Source organism: Gymnogyps californianus, chromosome 3, assembly GCF_018139145.2.
Source record: "Gymnogyps californianus isolate 813 chromosome 3, ASM1813914v2, whole genome shotgun sequence".
Lineage (NCBI taxonomy): Eukaryota > Metazoa > Chordata > Aves > Accipitriformes > Cathartidae > Gymnogyps > Gymnogyps californianus.
Window position 1 is genome coordinate 33,662,071 of NC_059473.1, and position 19,507 is coordinate 33,681,577.

General features: G+C 41.7%; 1 protein-coding gene across 1 annotated transcript; it reads left to right on the forward strand.

Moving 5' to 3' along the window:
* Positions 1-16,373: 16,373 nt before the first annotated feature.
* SAYSD1 (SAYSVFN motif domain containing 1) lies at positions 16,374-16,918 on the forward strand. Its single transcript, XM_050894803.1, has 2 exons — positions 16,374-16,532; positions 16,623-16,918. The coding sequence occupies exons 1-2, from the start codon at positions 16,374-16,376 to the stop codon at positions 16,911-16,913; spliced, it is 450 nt and encodes a 149-aa protein (XP_050750760.1). The 3' UTR covers positions 16,914-16,918.
* The last annotated feature ends 2,589 nt before the right edge of the window (positions 16,919-19,507 follow it).

Here is a 19,507-nt window from a genome sequence, read left to right on the forward strand (position 1 = left end):
TTGCCATTACTGCAGGTGCAACACTACATCAAAAACCATTACACTTCTATTTTCAGGTTAAATGGTTTTTATTAACAAAGTCTGAGTGTGTTTTAATGAGTCTGTAAAATGAATTCTACAGAAATTACTAAACATCATATGAAATGCAATAATTGCAAACATGGCCTACTAATTTGCTATCAGGTAATGTGAGAAAGCATCATCATGGCCTTGCAAAACCTATTAATATATGACAATTCTTTTAAAATATTATATGCATGTTACAACCAGAAACAAGCACTGTGCACTGTTTTAAATGAATCTGTATTCTTCTTCAGTGGGGTGATTTGTTAGAAATATTTACTAAAAATTAGATAGGAAGAAATGTCAGTGTATATGCATGCTCCAGCAAGTATAAACTCTTCTTGAAAAACAATGCGTTTCTCTCGTTGGGGCACTAGACAGTTCCCATGTAGACTGTACCTACAGACATTGCTGAGACTATATCCTTAGGCCAGTTTTAATATTTCTGTTCGTTTCAGTTATGTTTCACATTTCAATACTGGCAATTTTAAATAGATAATTTGTAAAAGTAGAGCAGGAAAGTGAACAAAAATGAAATCCTTCATTCGAGAAGCTTAGCCTGTGAATGTGGCCTGTAAACAAGCAGCTGTGGAGTTGTCGGTGGTGTATAAAGAGGAATACAAACTCCCGGGCAGCATGTTGATGAAAAATTACTGAGATGCATTTATGTGACCTCAGTAAAGCATATCTGCAGGTAAAGTAATATAAAAAATATTGCAAACTTTTTTCCAGGGCCCAGAGCACAAAAAGAAAGGTTTACCTTCAAGTGCTATGTGATTACCAGATATGGAGTAAGAAACTCTCTGATGGGACTCAATTAATACAGCAGCCTGAGGTTCATCTTGTTGATCTTAACAGTTAAGGTTCATGTATCCTCTTGGCCTTGATTACTTGCCCTAACTAGTGCTCTGTTACATAAAATGGCATCCAGGACTGAAAAAAATGGAAGGTAGTATTGTACTCATACCTATGACATACAATTTAACTTCCTAAACAACTCAGGCAAGACACATACTTTTTCATTTGTTTGTTTGTTTTAGAGTAAAGAGCAAAACTATGGATGTTATGTTGCTTAGAATGGAGAATTTAGCTTAGAATGGAGAATTTATCTAATCGATGAAGCGGTAAATAAAAATAGGAAAATCAAACAATTTCACCTGCAGATGAATTTCAAGACTTATTTGTCCCTCTTCAATGAATGTCCTCTTGTCTACTGAGGACATTCAGGCTCATGTTTTGTACTAAATCCACCCCCTGCATTAAGCCCAGTATCACGTAGGATAACATGGTACTAATTAATCTTCTGTTGCCTTTTTATAGAATCTTCCAAGTCAAGATCTTTGTGTTAGTGTAGCGATCCTTTGTGATTCCAGTGTCTCACAGTAAGCTGTTGCTAGAATCCAGAACAAGGGACTGAAGTGCTTAATCCAGCTCTGTTATATGGCAAAATTACTGAATATTTATATGCAGGTATCTACCCAAATGCATATTGTTCCATTGACCTTCCAAATATTTGAAAAGCAACCAAGCTCAGGTTTGCAGGTAGGTGAATGCTCAAAGTCGGGGCCCTGAGAGTCCCAGGAAAACACTCACTGACTTCACGTGTCCTAATCCCCTGAGAAACACCTATCTGGAGCTTTTGGGATAGCAGATACAAGTGAAAACGCATCACTAAGGTAATAAACATCTCTGCTCTAGTGAGAAATGTGGATTGGGAAAAATCTTCACTTCTTTTTATATTTCTATTTTTAAGTTTCCGCAAAGTAGAACATGGAAAAACTTAAGCTTTTGTTGCCAAATTCTGTCCTGATATACACAAACATGACTTTCATTGACCTTTTGAGGGAGGGCTATGGACTTCACTGAGCACAGCACAGAATAGCATAGGCTTGGAGTGGGGAAGTTAAGTAACTAATAGGGACTTCAAGATATTTATTACCAAGTCAGAAGTACTTGATGAGCAAAAAATGGCCAGTTATCTCAACGTTGGGGTGTGGAATAGATAAAGACATAGTAAAAAATATAAATCAGCAGGATCAACGCAACATCACAAAGCCAAAGAAATAGCAAAATGATGGAAAAAGGTCAACAAAACCAGAAATGTCAGGAAGGCAACAAAAGCTGTGACAAAAAAGGGTTGAAGACTGTGAAGACAAAGTAGGACTTTTATAATTATGTCAGGAACAAAAGGTCTGTGAGAGACTACTTAAGCCAAGGGGAAGTTGTTCATGGATGCGCTAGATAGTGCTGGGAAACAGAGCAGTTTCTTCACCTCAGCATTCACCAGGAAGAAAAGGGAGAAACCTGCCAGAACCAAAAAGACCTTTTTGTAGAGCAAAAAATGGAAAATTTCTGAACACTACTTCTGCCCACTGCAGCTGACAGAAGAGTATAGTGGCTCAGCAGAGCGGTCCCAGGGCAGCTGGTATTCTCCCTTGCTCCCCCAAAAAGGTAAAGATGGCAAGCAGTGACAGGAGGACTGGCAAGAGCCAACTGCAGTATCTGTATTGCCCCAGCACAGTATGGGTCATACCCAAAGAGCAGCTCTTTCTTCCCTGTCTCCATGCATGGTGTGTATGGGGTTTGGTGGTGTGGGGGGTGTGTGTGTGTGTGTGTGTGTGTGTGTGTTCAAAGCCTTTGGATTTAACTTTAATTTAAGTTCTCCTTCTGCTTGCTCTCCTTATGATCTCCCCTTTATTTAGGATGTTTGCTTGCTCTTACTAAGGCAGCACAGTGTGCTCAGAAAATAAAATCAGTTTGATTTTATGCTCAGGGCCAGCATCCCCATTTGTCCAGGCTCTGTGCTTACCCAAAAGCTCTGGGGCTCAGATAAACAAGGTCATGTTACCTTTATAAATAAAACTGTGCATGACTAACTTGTGCATCTGATGGGAGAAAATAAGGTGACACTTGAGGTTGCAAAGCTTATAGTCACAAATTGAACAAGGTTAATGAAATTGCCCAGGGCAAGAGAGTTTATTACTACTGCTGCTCCTGGACCATCATCCAGATGGTAGAACATGGTAACAGAATACTCTGTTTAACCATGGATAGGTATGGTTCAGGTGTGCAAAAAGGGTACCTTTTCTTCTGCTTGTATGCCAACCCTGATTTGGAGAAAGCACTGATAGCCATCAGCACAGAGGCAAACAATTATTAAATGAGAAGGGGATGCTGCAGTCACTAGCCCCTTCTTGCTGGCAGGAGGTAAAGCAAAGGTATTAACGCTTCCATTAGCATGACCCATGCAGTACTTGCTTCTGGTCACTGGATACCCTCTCCCTGACCAAATCTAAATTCTGTTAAGTCTGTAAGCTACTTCATTGTGTGACTTACCAAAAATGTCCACTTTATTTCATAATTGAGCTGGTCTAACTTTAGTTTCTGATTATTAACTCTTTGGTTAGCAAGGCCAGTCTCAAAAGAAAGGGCCAAATGGAGTCTTCGATGCTTTGTGAATATCTTTTCCCTGGAAATTAGATCAAGATCCTTCAGCTCTTGTAATCTAAATTGCTGCTCTTTGACACTTGTTTGGCAACTGAGAAGGGCAGGATTCAAAACAGCATCTTAGAGGTGAAAGGCTACATATCCTGTTAGTGGGAAAACTTTCATCTACAAATGCAATGGTATTTGTCAAGAGGCTAGAGAAGATCTGACATCAGGAAAAGCCTTTGTGAAGTCCACCATAGTAACAGAAATGTATTCACCTTGATTTAAAGCATTCTTTTTACAGTGAAATCTAAAAATGGAGCAAGACTGGGTTATAACTTAAATGCAGGAACTGTGACAAATAGTAATTTATACGAGGAAATGGACATGCCACAGGGATTGGGTTCCAAGGCAAACTTGTCTTGTGAAGAGGATATGAAGTTAAGTAATGGTCAAATAAACCAGGGATTTTTTTGTTGTCTTTTCAATATTGCCTTTAAAAAAAAAAAAAAAAAAATAGTAGAAGTACAGGACTGCCTGACATTCAAGAAAGGCTTGCTTGTGATTAATATACTGAAGAAACTGCTGAATAGTTTATCCCTGTGAAAGTACTACCTCTAGGATGTTGCTAAGATCAGGAAAAATGTGGATTACTGATTAACTTGCCTGTGAATCAAACCTGCAGGAATGCAGGAATGAAAATCTAATATAGTGGATCCCATTTGACTTGGGACATTTTCTGAATTTTTGCTCTTGAAACAATTCACTTTTAATAAAGAGTTACTGGTTTTGTTCTGTTTGTTTTTTTCCTTGCTCTGCTTTTCTCTTGTAGAACAATAAGAACTCAACTAAATCGCAGTCTGGTGAGGATTTCTCTCAAGGAGGCTGAGCTGCTGCAGCTTAAATGCTGAGGAGCTGGAGAAGAGAAACAAATTGCATCCTTCCCAGTGCTACTTGGTTGGTACCAAATGACTGCACAGTCGTTCTGCCACCCTTTCTGCTAGGCTCCAGCAGTAGCTGGGATGTTGTATGTGCACAGGAGGAGGTCAGGCAGTTTGCTGATCTTTGTTTTTTTACTCTGAAATCATGGCCTTCCTGCTCCATTGAACAGAGATGGTCACGAGTTCCTGGAGCAATTTTCCAAATAAAAGATGCTTTTTTTGTAATCCAAATATATTGCAAGAATGTTTCAGCAGAAGATGTTTCCTGTAGTGTGGTAATTCAGATTAACATGCTGAGAGAGACCTGCAAATAAGCAGAAGCTGGGTAGAGACAGACTGCATCATTGTGTCCCATGAGCTGACCCAGTAGCACTAATGCAGAGGTCACAGTCTCTGGTAAAGCTGCCCATTGAAATCAAGTGCTTGCCCTGAATCAAGCAGGGCTGGCATTTTGAATGAAAGATCTTTCTTGGTTTATTTTCTTTCTTTTCCCATGTAAATGCCCTAATTATTTCAAGGCAATTCTTTTGCTCTGTTTTCACCAAAAATAATCTTGTCTTCCATTTAAAAAATGTTGAGTTTGTCCCCACATGGAAAAGGAAAACTTCTACGAGATCAGAAGTTTCATATTTTTTTACTAAGCTCTAGTGCTAGCAGTGTTACAGATGTGGAGCAGAAGACCACCAATGTTTGGGTCTTCAAGCTTGTGCCTGAATCTTCATTCCAACAGATAGTTCAGTTAATTTATTAATTGTAGGTATTTTTAAATGAAATAATAATGCCATCAGAACACCATGAGCTGCCTTTACCTTGCTCCCCTCTTTGGCCTTTAGCGCTCTCCCTAGGGATGGCCTTACCATATGTAGCATACCCTGAAGAAATGAGCTGAACATGGAAACCTCCATGCATTTGACAATTTGTGTGTGGGACAGCATCGCACCAGAGCATTCCTCTGCAGGTTTTGGAGATACTTTCAAGGACAAAATCCCCAAGCACTCCCTTCTTTCTATTTTATAGTTCTGAAAAAGCTGCAACTTGCCTTCCTTGCATCTTCCTGAAGTTTGAGAAGCATTTACTCTTTAGCAAGGTCCTAGTCCAGGATCTATACAATTGAAGCTCCTCAGGGTTTCCCTCCGCCTACCCACCACCAGCAGCAGCTTGACTCCAGGTCTGCCCTGCAGATAGCCGGGTGTGCTGATGGAGAAGGGTGCATTCACCCGGCTGGAGAAGAGCCCTGGAAAGTCTTCCTCTCCCAATAACGCCTTTTTGCTACCACCTAGTGGACATAAGGAGGTGTGATCAAACAGACTTTTGTAAAGAGCTGGATGTCAGTAACAGGGAAAGAGTGTGGGGAACCGTGTGCAGAAATTTCCCCTGATTTTGCTTTGCTGTTCCTGGCCCTGACCCTCCTGCTGTTACTATTGGTCCATGGTGCAGTGCAGGCAGGCCGAGGCAGAGCTGTGGCATGCTCTCATCTGAGATCTGCCTGCCATGATGCTACAGCTCCTTCATCTGGTGCTCCTAAGTGCCTGATGCTTGCTTGTGTTTGGCTGCTTTGAGGTGATGCACGCTGTAAAACTGCCTGAGATCCCAGAAGGACCCCAACACTGTTTTTATTGGAGGAAGACACAGCTGTCTTCTGACCCTGCACTGGGTTTCATCAAGAGACCAGAGGAACCTTTGCTGAATGTCCTGGACCATGATATGAGTGCCACATCACAGGAGCCATCAGTCAGCAATAGCAAAACACCATAGCAACTTGTCTGAAGGCCACAGAAGTGTGTATCAAGTCAAGAACCTTGATTTATATGCTGTGAAAGGTGGCCTTGGCCTGAAGAGATTACCACATATCAAATGGAGAGAATATTTTTGTCTTAGCCTGGATGTATACACCAAAACTGTAAGTGCAATAAAGCATTAACTTATAATATAAAGTTACAATGAGGCACCTAAGCATTGTTAGATGGAAGTGGCCTTGGAAGCCTTATGGCCCTGCTAAGTGTTGAGGAGGGGACAGGAGGACCGAGGCTGTGACCTGCGAATGTGGATTTCATTTTTCTGCAGTCAGCCAACATTGGAGAACACAAAAACATAGAACAACAGGAGAGGGCATCAACTCACTTGTGAAGTGAGGCTGAGGTGGTAATATGGCAACTAAAGACAGACCCATACTGTGATAAGTCTGGAGATACGGCACAAGTTCTTTTGGCTATATAGCCTGCAGGTAATGACGCATAGTAAATACAACCATAGAGCAGATGCCATTTTGTTCAATCTCCTAGGATTTTTTTCCAGAAATAAACATAGACACTGAATTGAGCCAACCATATGAGTCTTAGCATTAGGCCTGTACCTTCCATGAGGAATACTAGGCCAGATACTTGCTAATGTATGTGCATGCATTGCTAGTGATTTTTATGCACCAGCTGATCCCCGCTAAGAACCTAGTCGGTTCTGTCCTGTTGATTCCCCATTGGTTTTGTTGTTTTACTGCGTGCTAATGAATCTGGGCAATGACATGAAGCAAAAGCAATGCTGGGATAATTATGTGTTTGTTCTCTCTTAGTAAAAATTCTATTATTTCATGTATATGATCAGTATTTACTTTGCACTTCTCTACTTAAAATCACTTTTGTTCAAGAATGTGAATGAGTACTGATACTCAAAGTTTTAAAACCACTACCAGCAGAACAGCTTCTTTTAATGAATACAGGAGAATCTTTCCTAGGACTTCAATTTAAAAATGTTGATACTGAAGATTAAAAAAAAAAAAAAAAGAGGACAGAATACCAAATTTCCTCTGGAAAGAAAAAGCAATGGTTGGAAAACCTGAAATTGAACTCTGAAATCCATTTAATGAAACAGACATTACATATACAGGAAGACTTGATCCATTTTTGGCTCAATACTCCACATAAAGCTTCTAAAGAAAAGGATTTTCTTGATATTGGCCCAGAGCTCCCTTTTCAGTATCCCACAGTCTGGAGACACAGATGCTTTTGTGTAGATCACAATAATATAAATCCAATATATTTCACTCTGTTCATGTGTGTGAGTGAATTAAAAACAACTTGAGATCTATAAGATCAGTTCTACAGCAAATAAGTCCACCTCCATAAATACACAATGAAAGAGTCTCTGTATATGTGATTTTACATTTATTTTGTAACTTATTTACCCCAGAACCACAAACATATGTCCATCACAGAAGGGAAACAGGAATTAGAGAGAGAGGGACTGTATATTCATCTAATGTAATGTAAATTGTACTTCAGTCCCTAATTCTGGAATTACATCCCTTCAGGCCTCTATAGTCGATCCACAAATATGTCTTTGGGAGATCAGTGTCAGAATTGGCTGCGTTTTCAGCAGGGAAAAGGGAGATGTAATTTCAACTCGTATTGTGCAGCTTTCCAATGTTAGCTGTATGAACTACAGAAGTGAAGATTAAAGCTGTCTAGCTCTTGGGCTCGTCAGTCAGAGAGTGGGTTTTAGAAAACATATGTTGAAATTCAGTGTGCATGTGATAAAACCCACACTTATTGAAAGAGAAGGTATATTTTGAAAGGTGAATCTTATCTCACATAAGCAGATGGCATAGATTTAAAATTTCAGTTCTATTTTGATCCCAAAAGATAAATTAATCTGAATTGTGGAATATTACAGTCATTTACAAAACAATAAAATAGAAATAAATCGCAAGGCAGTCACAGTCTTTCTAACATGAATTAAAAATTATGAACCAAATATTCCAGCAGCTTTTTTCCAGGCAAGATAAAACTACTGAGATTGATACAGAAATCATGAAGGTAATCATCTAAAATGACAGCAGAGGGTGCTACCATTTCTCCTTAGGTTCGCGGTGTCATGACTGAATCCATGGCTCTCTTACCCCTTGTGTTGTTACTCTCAAGAATCTTGAAAAAACAAATTCTGAAATTCAGTGGAATTTATCCAAAAGGGAGTTAGAGACCACAGATGGAGGAAGAAAATATACACTGGTATGTATTTAACGCCAGAACTCAATTTCTAAATGTGAAGGCTCTGCAACAAGCACTTTGATTTTACAAAACTAAAATGTAGAGATTTTTGCTGTTGTCTGTTTCTCTTTTCTCTAGAAACATAAATGTCAGACCTTTTAATCTGTAAATATTTCTCCCTCATTAATTCATACCTTATCTGCTACAGATTGTTGTCCTTACTGAACTGCTCAAACAGAAATGATAGGATAATATTGCTAAATGTTTGCAATGTCCTGCCCATGAAAGCCACTTAGTCATCCTTTGGAAGAACTGACAAAACAACGTATTGCATCCTTTGCTGCCCTCCGAGATAAACAAATGACCTAGAACCAGTCCTCAGTCTTTTCTGCCATCTGAAATCTATACTTAACCAGTACATATGAAGCATGGTTTCTTCGGATTTGCTTTTTTTCCCGCTTCCTTTGATTGCTCAAAGTGTGGCCTATGAGGCCCCAGTCAAGTGAAGTACTTAAACTCTGGTCAAGTTTGACTGAAGAGATAGCCCAGGCGTGAGGTTACATGCTGAAGTTGCTGCAATGCAGAGTGTCCTTCAGGATCAGCCCAAAAATGCCAAAACACAGCCCATGGTTTCTAAACTCACCAGGGGCAGGATGAGTACTCCACATTCTCTTACTGCACTAGAACCAGCCAGACCCAGTTTTGAGCTTTACCCGTCCTAAATTTAGAGACTCAGCCCCGTTCCAGGTTGTCCTTACAATACGATATGTAAGAAGCTAACCTTATTTAGGTCTTAATTGTCCTCTTTATGTAATTTATCTTAATTTAAAACCCTGTATGCATGAGGTACAAGATTTGTGGGGAATACTTACAGTATAATAAATAGAATAAAATTGGCTGGATTTGTCACGGGAAAAAAAAAGTTACAAAGTTTTTGTTGTTGTGTTGGTTTCTTTTTAAGGGAAATAATGATGTGAAGCAATTTTGTGTGAGGCCTGCAGGTCTCACCAAGCAGACTGCGAGGTATGAGCTCAGTTCGTTCCGTCAGGAGATGTAATCCCAACCCCCGTGTAGCCCTGGCAAAGTTCCCACTGACTTCGGTGGGGTCAGGATTTCACACTGCAGGGTCTCACCAGTTCAGGAAAGCTGAGGGTCTGGCTTGGTGTCTCCATTTCTCTCAGACCCACTGGAGTGTCTCTGTCCTCACCTCTGCTGTTCTCACATGAATTCCCTTGTTCTTCTCTCCTACCTGTGTATTCATCTAGTCCCACCTTACTGGGCTTTACGCCTGAGATACTGGATCTTGATCGCTAACCAGAGGAGGCTGCTGCTGAGTCTCTGCTTGACGTAGTGCTTGCTACGGTTCTGCGAAGAACTGTGTTTTTCCCAGGCTCACAGTCAGCCCCAAGCCATGGAAATAACTTCAAGACAAAGTGGTAACTGGTGGAAGACTCAGGATTTTCCAATTTTGAGGATGTCGGAGGTTGGTTTCTGCATTATGTATTGGATTTTGGAGTATTGAATAGATTTTTGTGCAAGTCAGGGTTGGCAATGTGTTTAATTCAAAGACTTATTAATCTGTTTCAATAGGCAAAGTTGCCTTTTACTAGCTTTCAGCAGTTAGTAAAGGCAGTCTTTCTGTGAGTCTTTCGTGGATTTAAGACTTTCTTAGATCTCGCTTCTCTTTTCCCATTTTGCCTCACATACACAGGCTTTGCTTCCAGATACTATTCCATTTACTAGAACAAACATTGGCATGAAAAATACTCTGTCTGTGAATTATACCCTATTAAATTTAACCTACAAAGCAAGGAACTCAGATTCCTAAGAGCTCTGTACCACTATTGCACCTTTTACTCTGGTTGTATCCATTTGGGTTCCTGTGTTTTCTTTACAATCATGAAGATAAATTTGTTGGTATTTTCTTAATGAATTAAAAGTCAACATTTGGGGGGTAAGATCCAAAATAGCATGTAATTACCTAGAGTGGGGCTGAAACTTCAATTAGACCCTTGCACACAGATGAGTTGCACTCTGGACTCTGACTTGATCCAAAATGACAGTTATGAGATGCTAGATGAATAGAGCAGGCACAGTCACGTAAACATGGGTGAGGGACTTGGACAGAATTTAGATTGCATGGCTGCAATCCAAGACAGCCATGTACAAAATCTTTGCCCTGGTGATTAGCCAGGCTTTGTCCAGAAAGCGTTCTTGGGTTCTCCTGTGTGTCTACAGAAGTGCTGTCATCTTAACTGAGGAGAGCGTCCTCATGTCCTGTTTTCTATAAAATTAATTTGGGATTCTCAAACTACTCATCCCTAGGGGTGGTATGTCGCTCTGCTACATGGCTGAGATACCTGACGGCCCTGGATTCAGCACAGAGCATTAAAAAGTAATCATCGCTTCCCTGAGGAAATGAATGAGTACTCGGGGAACTTTGTACTGGTGGTGACGCCCACACTTTGTACGATGGTATAACAGCTGGAGTATTTCCCCACTGAACACTAGGTTTTTCACAGCTGATTCTGATGATGCCCCAGCCTTGACTCATTGCATTGGTGGGATATAAAGCTTTCTGCTCCTGCCTTCCTCTCAGGGTTCACAAGCCCATAAAAATTCCTTCCGTAACTGGCAGATGAAGTTAGGGATTAAGTTCATTACTGGTGTACCTGTTTTTTATTTGCGTGTGCCACCCACTAACTTTCACTGGCAGACCCCAACACAACCTTTGTGCATTACTGAGGGCAGCTTAGAGCTCAAAGCTTCTGTTGCAATGACAATCAGTTATTTGTACTATTCTGTAGCAGAGTTTGGAAGGAAGTAGTTGGTATATCATATGTTTAAATAGCGATTTGGAAAAGCGTTTTCCTACGTCATGCTGAAACGCTAAAGTTCTCTTGGTGGATTGCCTAGTTTATTCCTGTCTTTGAAAAGACTAGGGAAGGCCTTACCCCTAAACTTCGTCATCTGTTAGCTGTGATCTTACTGAGCAGTTTCACTTCTGGTTGCAATGATCATAAATATTCCAAAATCCAGTGTAGGTGTTGGGGCTCAGAGGAGATGAGGAGGAGGAGAAATTGGCAAAAAGAGTAAACTGATAGTATTTCCATACAATCTGACAGTTTGTCAGAAGTAATAGTTTGGACTTTTGTCCTGTGGATTATGTGGAGATATACATATGCAACTATTTTATTTTAGCTCATTTCTTTCATGTAGAGCCAAGGAGGAATAGGACTGCCATGATGTCTCCCTCCTTCATCTTGTGTTCTGCTGAATAATTTGTGGGAATTAAGAAATAGCACTAAGCCCTAACGCCTGGTATATCTATCTCAGGGGTGCAGGTGCAGTCTCACCCCCATTTGGATTGTTTATAGGCAAATTATATTTATCAGCAAGAGCCTGAGACTTCAACCAGCTGGTTGGAATGCACATTGCCAACTGCGACGACAGCTCAGTGCTTCTGGATGATGATTTGCCCTATCATATAGGGCAGAGATGTGAAGGCATGAGAAAAGGTTGTTGCAAAAACTTTCTGGGCATTCTGCTCCTCTAAAAATGAAATCGGTCAGTGCTCTGCTGCCGTTTGCGTTTTTGTGGAAGTGGCTGTATAAAACTGGCAGTCAACATGAACAGTAAAGTTTACGGTGTACTCTTAACGAAAGGCTTCTGAAGACTGAGTGTGTATGTGTGTAAGGCGGTAATGTATTCCACTTTTGTCTTCCTTACTCTTTATTCACCTTCTAGTATATAGTATTTTCTATATTTTAAACTCCAATGGATTTGAAGGAAGTAGATGTGGAACCAGAACTCAAATCTAGAGTTGGATTTAAGATGTTCTCTGACAGTCTCTTTACTTCATTTTCCCTGTCTGTAACATGGGGGAAATGCTGTTACAGCATCTAGTTATGGACTGTTGTGGTTAAGTGCTATGCAAACCTAGAATAAAACAATATTCACTCCAAGCCCAAAGAGCCTTATGTATTTCCAACTTCACAAAAGTGCTTTGATAGTTAATTTACAAAGTATTTGTTTAAAAAAAAGTTTTGAGAAGAGTAGACTGGTTAAACCCAACATAACAATGTTGACAGATAGGAGAAGCTTCTTTTTCAAATCAGGCTTCTTTTCACTTAAGTTATAGGGAATTTCAGGTGGCAGCTGCATTTTTTCCCACCCTATCTATATGATAAAATTCACAAGGCAGTATTCTGATCTTTTGAAGTTTTAGAACAGCTTCAAAACTTTGACTTTCGAATCAGACCAAAGTTATGAATATGGCAAAACAATCCCAGCTAGAATGCTTATCAGGTGTTAGCTTCTAAATGTAATAAAACAGCTTATCTTCCTTTTCTGTTACAATGATTTCACTAAATATCTGACATTTGCAGCCGACATTGTACTAGTGAGGGATATTTACTGTGTTCTTTTCCTCAAATGGAAGTTTCCCATGAAATTATAAGGAACGTTTCAGAGTTGTGAAGGAAATACTAACAATTCTGCTTTGCCTATGTTTTAATGTGTTTAAATATAGAGCATTTCAGCATATAAAGCAGTAACGTAAGTGCTAGTATCTCAGAACCTTTTAGCATGCGCTGTTGAATATACAAAGGTACACATTTTGAAACCACATGGACATTAAAATTTGCAATTCAGAACCTAAACTAGTTCAATAAAAAGACAGACAGAAAAATTTCCTTTATGTCTAAAGGCAAAGTACCCTGATGCTGCTATTTTAGGAAGGAAAATTAATGACCATTTTTCACAAAGGAAGCAGCTCTTCTCTGCAGTTTAGAACTGATTAGTAAATGGATATGCAGAAAGCTCTGTATGGAATTAGACAAGTATGAGTCTGTGCACTTCAATCTATTTTATACATGTTCTCCAAGACCTCAACAACTAAAGCTAATGCTCCCTCAGCTCCATTGAACTAATTAAGCTAGGTCATTATATTAATAATGGGTTGCCCTTCTGTCTGCATTTATGGCACTTAGCAAGTCAGTGTGTGTGTGGATGCTTATCTCATGAAGGAGAAAGCTCCTGTCAATGAATTAGATTAATCCATCAGGAGAATTAATGTGACTTGATTACTGTTGATATATGAAAAACCTGGCATGCACGAACAGATATCTGGCAGCTGTAGGAAGTAAGCAACAACACTCCAAACCACTGAGCAAGGCCCTGAGCCTACTGAATAAAGAGGTTGCTGACGCCAAGACGTGGTGACGGGCTGCTGATCTGATAAATGCAAAGGGTGCCACAAGATCTGAATGTTGCTATCGATGCTTAGCTTAACTCAGTTGGGTTGGTATTTTGCAGCAAATAGTTCTAATGCCTTCTGTCATGTAAAAATATTTCCCCAAATTAGTTTCGAGTTCTCTTGCTTCCTTAAGGAGCATGAAAGAGCAGAGACACTTGAAATTTAATTAACAAAAACTCTGCAGTCACCCCCCAAAAATAAAAAATCGACTGCACTTTGGACATGGCTTTGTCAGTTTTCTTGTTTTGTCAGTTCTTTCAGCAGCCACTTCATCTCCTTCAGTTCTCTTGCTGATGGAGTGCCATAGCCAAGGTTCCTAATGGTTTGGAAGTTCCCAAGTACTGAAAAAGTAGTCCCTTAAGCCAGTGATAATTGGCTAAGAGCAGAATGCAAAGATTCTTTTGTATCATAAATATTAAAATATAATGAAAAATTGATAGCTGGGATAAAGGAAAAGGTTTCAAAATTGCTGAAGTGGAAATATATAAAGAAAACCAGGTTTTCTTCTTGGCAGAGAGAAATATGCATGTGGGCTTCTTTGTATTACAGACATGACAATTATGATTTAGCATGAAACCAAGTTAAAAAAATCACAAGTTTTTAAAGTGATCTTAATGCTGCCTCCTAAAAGTTGATGGGCAGTTCCACAATTTCAGTTATCAAGAATGAAGCATTAGAGATCTATCAATAGCACCCAACATTTTTGATTAATCATTTACTTAGCTGCAGCAAAGGGGAGCAAGACTTGGCTCAGTCTCACACCTATGAAAAGACTGTATTTGATTTGTTTTTCTCATATATAGTGAGAAGGTCCTGAAGCGACTCAAGAGTCCCAGAGAAGTGTTCTTCAACCTCTCCATGCCCTCCCTGCCCTCCCAACCACTGGCTGAGGATCCAAAGACTGGGCTTGGTGAACTGCCCAGGACCTTTCTAAGCACTGGAATAGGAAACAAATTGTCCAGATGGCCTGTAAAACTAAGTGTGTATTCAATGAAGCTGTTTGCTTAAAAACAAGATATATTGAAGTCATTTAAGACTTTATGGATACAAATTTGTTTAGGTATTTGTCTGCAGTGTAACACTCATTTACAGATGAGGTTACTGTAGTGCACTTAGGCTTCACAGGCATGATTCATGGCACTTTTTTCTGTGTTTCCTAACAATACATGGCAATATAGGTAGCCCGGCACAGCCATAAAATAGCTATTTGGATGCACAATAGCAAATACATACTAAAACCAGTAAATTTTGAATAAAATCTGATAGCATGTGAATCACTGGGTGCGGCTTGCAAAGGTGGTATTAAGCTCAGGTATAACCATTTGGCTAATGATGCATACAGAATATAACATGTGGAATTACCCAGCACTTCTTGGAGGAGCTGTTTTCATGAACAGTAGTACAAGAGGAAGAAAAAAAAAATCAAAATAAAATAATGCCCTGTGCAGGCTATCTTAAAACATTTTGGACTGTTATTTCAAAATCAAATTTCCACAAATAAAGAGAAAAATGTCATTCACTGTGGCACTTTTTGTAAAGTCGGAAGGTTAAAAGAAAGTTATTTTGTAACCAAGCATAAAATAGGCATTTGAAAAATTATTTAGCTGGAAAAAACACAATTTTTTCCACATTAAGATAACTTAAGAACACCCAAATTGATTTTTATTAGACTTCTCATATTCACTTCTGAGCTGACACATGCATGAGATATTCAGCCCTAAAGGTCACTTCTGAGAAAGCTATAAGTAACTGGAAACAGCACTGCAGGATGAAATGATGTCTCATTGCTAACTGTTACTGCTGGAGAGTGATAAATATTTTACTCCTGAGGCTAAGAGCCGGCTCCTGTAAATAAATTTCTATTTCTCAGCTGTACCGATAGCTGAAAGATGATGTGACAGAGCTGGTTTTCCCGATTTTAATTTTTTGTTTAAAGAGAGGGTAGGACAGCCCAACCCAGTTTTAGCAGGCACCCGTGTGGAGGGACACCGGTGAGGCCTGCGGGCCTGTGCCGGAGGGAGCCCACCCCGCGCTTCTCCGTGGGCAGGAGTGGGTGGCGCAGGGAGAGCCCCGGCTCCTCTTGCCCCACTGAGAGCGGGGCCTGCTGGCCATGCCCAGCACGGGTGCCCTCCTCCTCCATGCCACCCCTTCCCAAGCCGCTCAGCGCTTTTCTAAAATGGCCGCTCAAACGCCTAACACAGATGTTGCTAGTCACCCCGGCTGCTAACATCTCATTCACCCTCTCCAGGCTTTGGTCACCCCATGCTTTATTCTCTCCCACTCCTTTTCTTTTTGCTGCCAACATTAGTCATTAAGGTTTAAATATGGAAAAAAAAAAACAAACCAAAACGAAAAGGGGAAGGCCTTTGGTGATTTACAGCTTTTCTCCAGAGCCGAACGGCTGGCTCTGCTACCCATTCAGACAGGGAAAGGCGAGGGGTAGCTGGTTGGTTGCGGCTCCCTATGGGGGGGCCTAAGCCTCTGCGAGCCTCCTCAGTTTTGGGGTTAGGAGGCCCGGCAACCTCCTCGCTCCGGTTTTCACCCCGGCCCCGCCACCGGCTCGGACCCTCCCGCTGGGCGGCGCGCGCGCTGCCCGGCAACCGCTGCCCCGGCGGCCGCGAGCTCCTCGGCCCCGCCCCCTTTCAGAATCGTCGCAGGCGTGGCGCGGCCGCCGCACCGCCCTTGCGCAGGCGCGGGGCGGCCATGTCGGCCGCCGTGGAGCGGCGGCTGGCCCAGTTCCGCGCCGCCCGCGGCAGCGCCGCCGCCGAGCCGCGCCCCGCGGAGCCGCCGGGAAAGGCCGCGGCTCCAGAGGCCGCCGCGGGACAGCGGGCCGCCGCGGCGGGCCCGGGCGGCGGCGCTCAGGTGAGCGCCGAGGTGGGCGGAGCGGTTCGGGTCGGGGGCGTGTGGCGGCGGGTCGGTGCCTGACGCCACGTCTCGCTGCCGCCTCCACAGGCCCGTCCCGGCGGGGCGGCGGCTCCGGTGTGGGCGCGCCCGCTGCTGCTGAAGGTGCTGCTGTGGGCCGTGCTGCTGGCGCTGTTCGCGGAGCTGGAGCTGGGGCTGCCCTACTTCGTCCTCTCCCTGCTCTACTGGATGTACGCCGGCACCCGCGGCCCCGCCGAGCGGCGGCGGGGCGAGCTGAGCGCCTACTCCGTCTTCAATCCCGGCTGCGCCGCTATCGCCGGGACGCTGACGGCCGAGCAGCTGGAGCGGGAGCTGCATTACCGGCCCGCCGCCGGGAGGTAGCGACCGGCCCGGCGGCGGGGGGAGCCGCTGGGGCGGCCCCCGCTACCTCCGCCCCTCCTACCACGGACCCGAGGAAGGGCTGGGGGAGGAGGAAAACGGGCTCATTTCTATGCAAAACGCCGCTTGCGCCTTACTCCTGGCCCGGTTTCCCCAGGCGCGGTCCGGTCCCGAATAAAGCCGTAGCAAAGCGTGTGCTCTGGTCTCGTTTCTTGGGGGGACCGGGCAGCTGGTTGTGCTGCTGTTGCAGCAGCACCGAGAGGCATGGCCTTTTCACAGCTGTAGGTGTCAATGTGTCAGCTGGTGAATTTCAGCTCCTGCTGACCTTTGCCACTGGTAACAGGAAGGCCGGGGTTTGATGACACCTTTAGTGGAAAGGCCAACTGGTTTTCTTCCCACCACTGGCTAGAATCCTCTTTCTGAAGAAAAGACATGAGGCGCTATCAGTATACCTAAAATAGGCAGCTGCTTCTGTTCATGCTCATGTCTTTCATCTAACACATCTGATTTTAATGCAAGTTCCCTGTTTGCTTCATATTACAGCTTTCATCATTTGTAATGTAAGCAAAAAAGGCATTATTATTCCTGGCAGGTAATACATGTTTTTCTTTAACCATCATTTTGAAAAAAATCAGGGTGAGTGTGCAGCAGATACGAAAATGCAAGAGGCCCTCAGACAGAGGGGGATTTCCCCTGTCGTTGGATACAGTCCTTTTACTACAGCACAGCTAATGATGCTTCCTACCATCATCCCACAGACCGTCAGGTGTACTTCTTGTATGATCCACTGGTATTTTTAATATACAGATCATTGCATTAAAACAAATCATTAATAAATCATAGTGAAGAACAGCTGGTAAAGCTTATGCCTGTGAGGACTGAGTTGAGAAGAAAAGTCACAAATTGGCCTTTCAAATCCTGTTTCATTATGCCTTTTCTAATTGAAGTTACACACAGTGTTCAGGCTTGACTTACCCCATGTTCCATCATTGGCTGGGGAAACAAAAGCAAGTGTCCTTTATTGAATTTAATTGAACTGGAAAGAGAATAGTAGATTAAAGCACAAGTAATATGTTTAACAGTGCTAAGCATCTCTCGGTAGCTCTCCACAGCGCTCTAGCTTCCAGTATTGGTCTCTTGTATGAATTCCAAATGCTGCTATTGACAGTCAAGCACAGAATTTTTGGATTTGCACATATTCCACCATCCTCTGGTAAAAACCCCTCAGAGTTCTCACTATTCTTACTGATTCCTTTTGACTCTATATAAATAACATGCTGCATTTTGGTTTTGTTTAACATAGCCTCTGCAGGTTCAAAGGCCTTTTTGTAGTGGACAGAGTTGCAAATATAAAGCTTTGTTTCTTTGGGAGAACCATGAACAGTGAGTCCTTCCATTCTTAGAAAGTGTTCTACTAATTAAAGAGTAAAAAGTAGTCAGGTGATATTTAAGTAAATATACCAGTAAGTAACAGAATTTTGAGTTGAAACTTTATTCACAAGGATAAAAATAAGCATAAGTGTAATGTTTACGGGGAGTTGATAATCTGACATCTTACAGAGTTAGATTCTGTGGGTGTTTTTTAAAACAAGGAAATACATGCAAATAAATAATACAAGGTAACATCCATGAAATTATAAAACTTTATAGCAGCAATGCTGGAAATAAAGTTTTCATTTGCTATAAACTCTAGTTATATTATGTCCAGGTGGATTTATAGACTCTTCTATTTAATGCTTCATGAAACAAGTTATCACAATAAGTGAGCATGAAGCTGAAAGGCGCAAGAAATAAGAATTCATACAGTTCATCTGTTCCAGTGCTTTGTGTTACTTTGCTTATTTCATGCTACTCAAATAAATGCACATTATAAATTCTGAAATAGAGATGGCATGAATAACAACAAAGGCTTGTAAAAAGTTTTACCGAAGTAGATAAAGTATGATGGAGAAATTGGTGTTTAGTTCTTGTTGAAAGTATTTTTCAAAATATACTATTACTGTAATTCTGCTTTGGTAGCAATTACTTTCACTGAGTTGTTCCCTCAGTACTTAGAGGGATTTAAAAAGGTTTGAAGTGAGAGCTTAATCAGAGAGGGGAAAAAAAAAATTCCACCACAACCCTCTGCTTGGCCAAGATCTCACTTTGTCGTCTGATTTTTCTCTTGGATTCTAACAAGGCAGAAGTTACAAAGCTAAGTTTGACATCTGGTGCTGGAGCTCTTCTTGTGGGCCCAAAGCCCTCAGTTCTTAAGGGACTAGGAGGGGCAAAAAGAGCCTAGTAACTCAAAAGCATTTCAAACTGTTGAATGAATCTTGTGACAGCAACTAAGTACAGGTTTGTTACCACACATGTAAATACTCCCTATGTCTGTCCTCTTCCATTTGTTACATATGCTTTTTCCAGCATAATAGTGAGTTAAAACACTTCTGTAACTTCCTATTGTCACAGCAAAACTATCATCTTGCTAACAGCTGCGCAAGTAGCAGAAACTTTTTTTTTCCAGGTTTGTACACAACTAAACAGGACCCTGGAAATCTAGCACCCACTCTTGAATATTCGTGAGTGAAATTATTCCCTCCAGTGTGCGTTATCAT

Bases quoted from the DNA above. Each gene is read 5' to 3' on its own strand.
- SAYSD1 (XM_050894803.1), top strand. From the start codon at position 16,374: ATGTCGGCCGCCGTGGAGCGGCGGCTGGCCCAGTTCCGCGCCGCCCGC. The intron at 16,533-16,622 runs GTGAGCGCCGAG...CCGCCTCCACAG, and splicing joins GCCCGGGCGGCGGCGCTCAG to GCCCGTCCCGGCGGGGCGGC.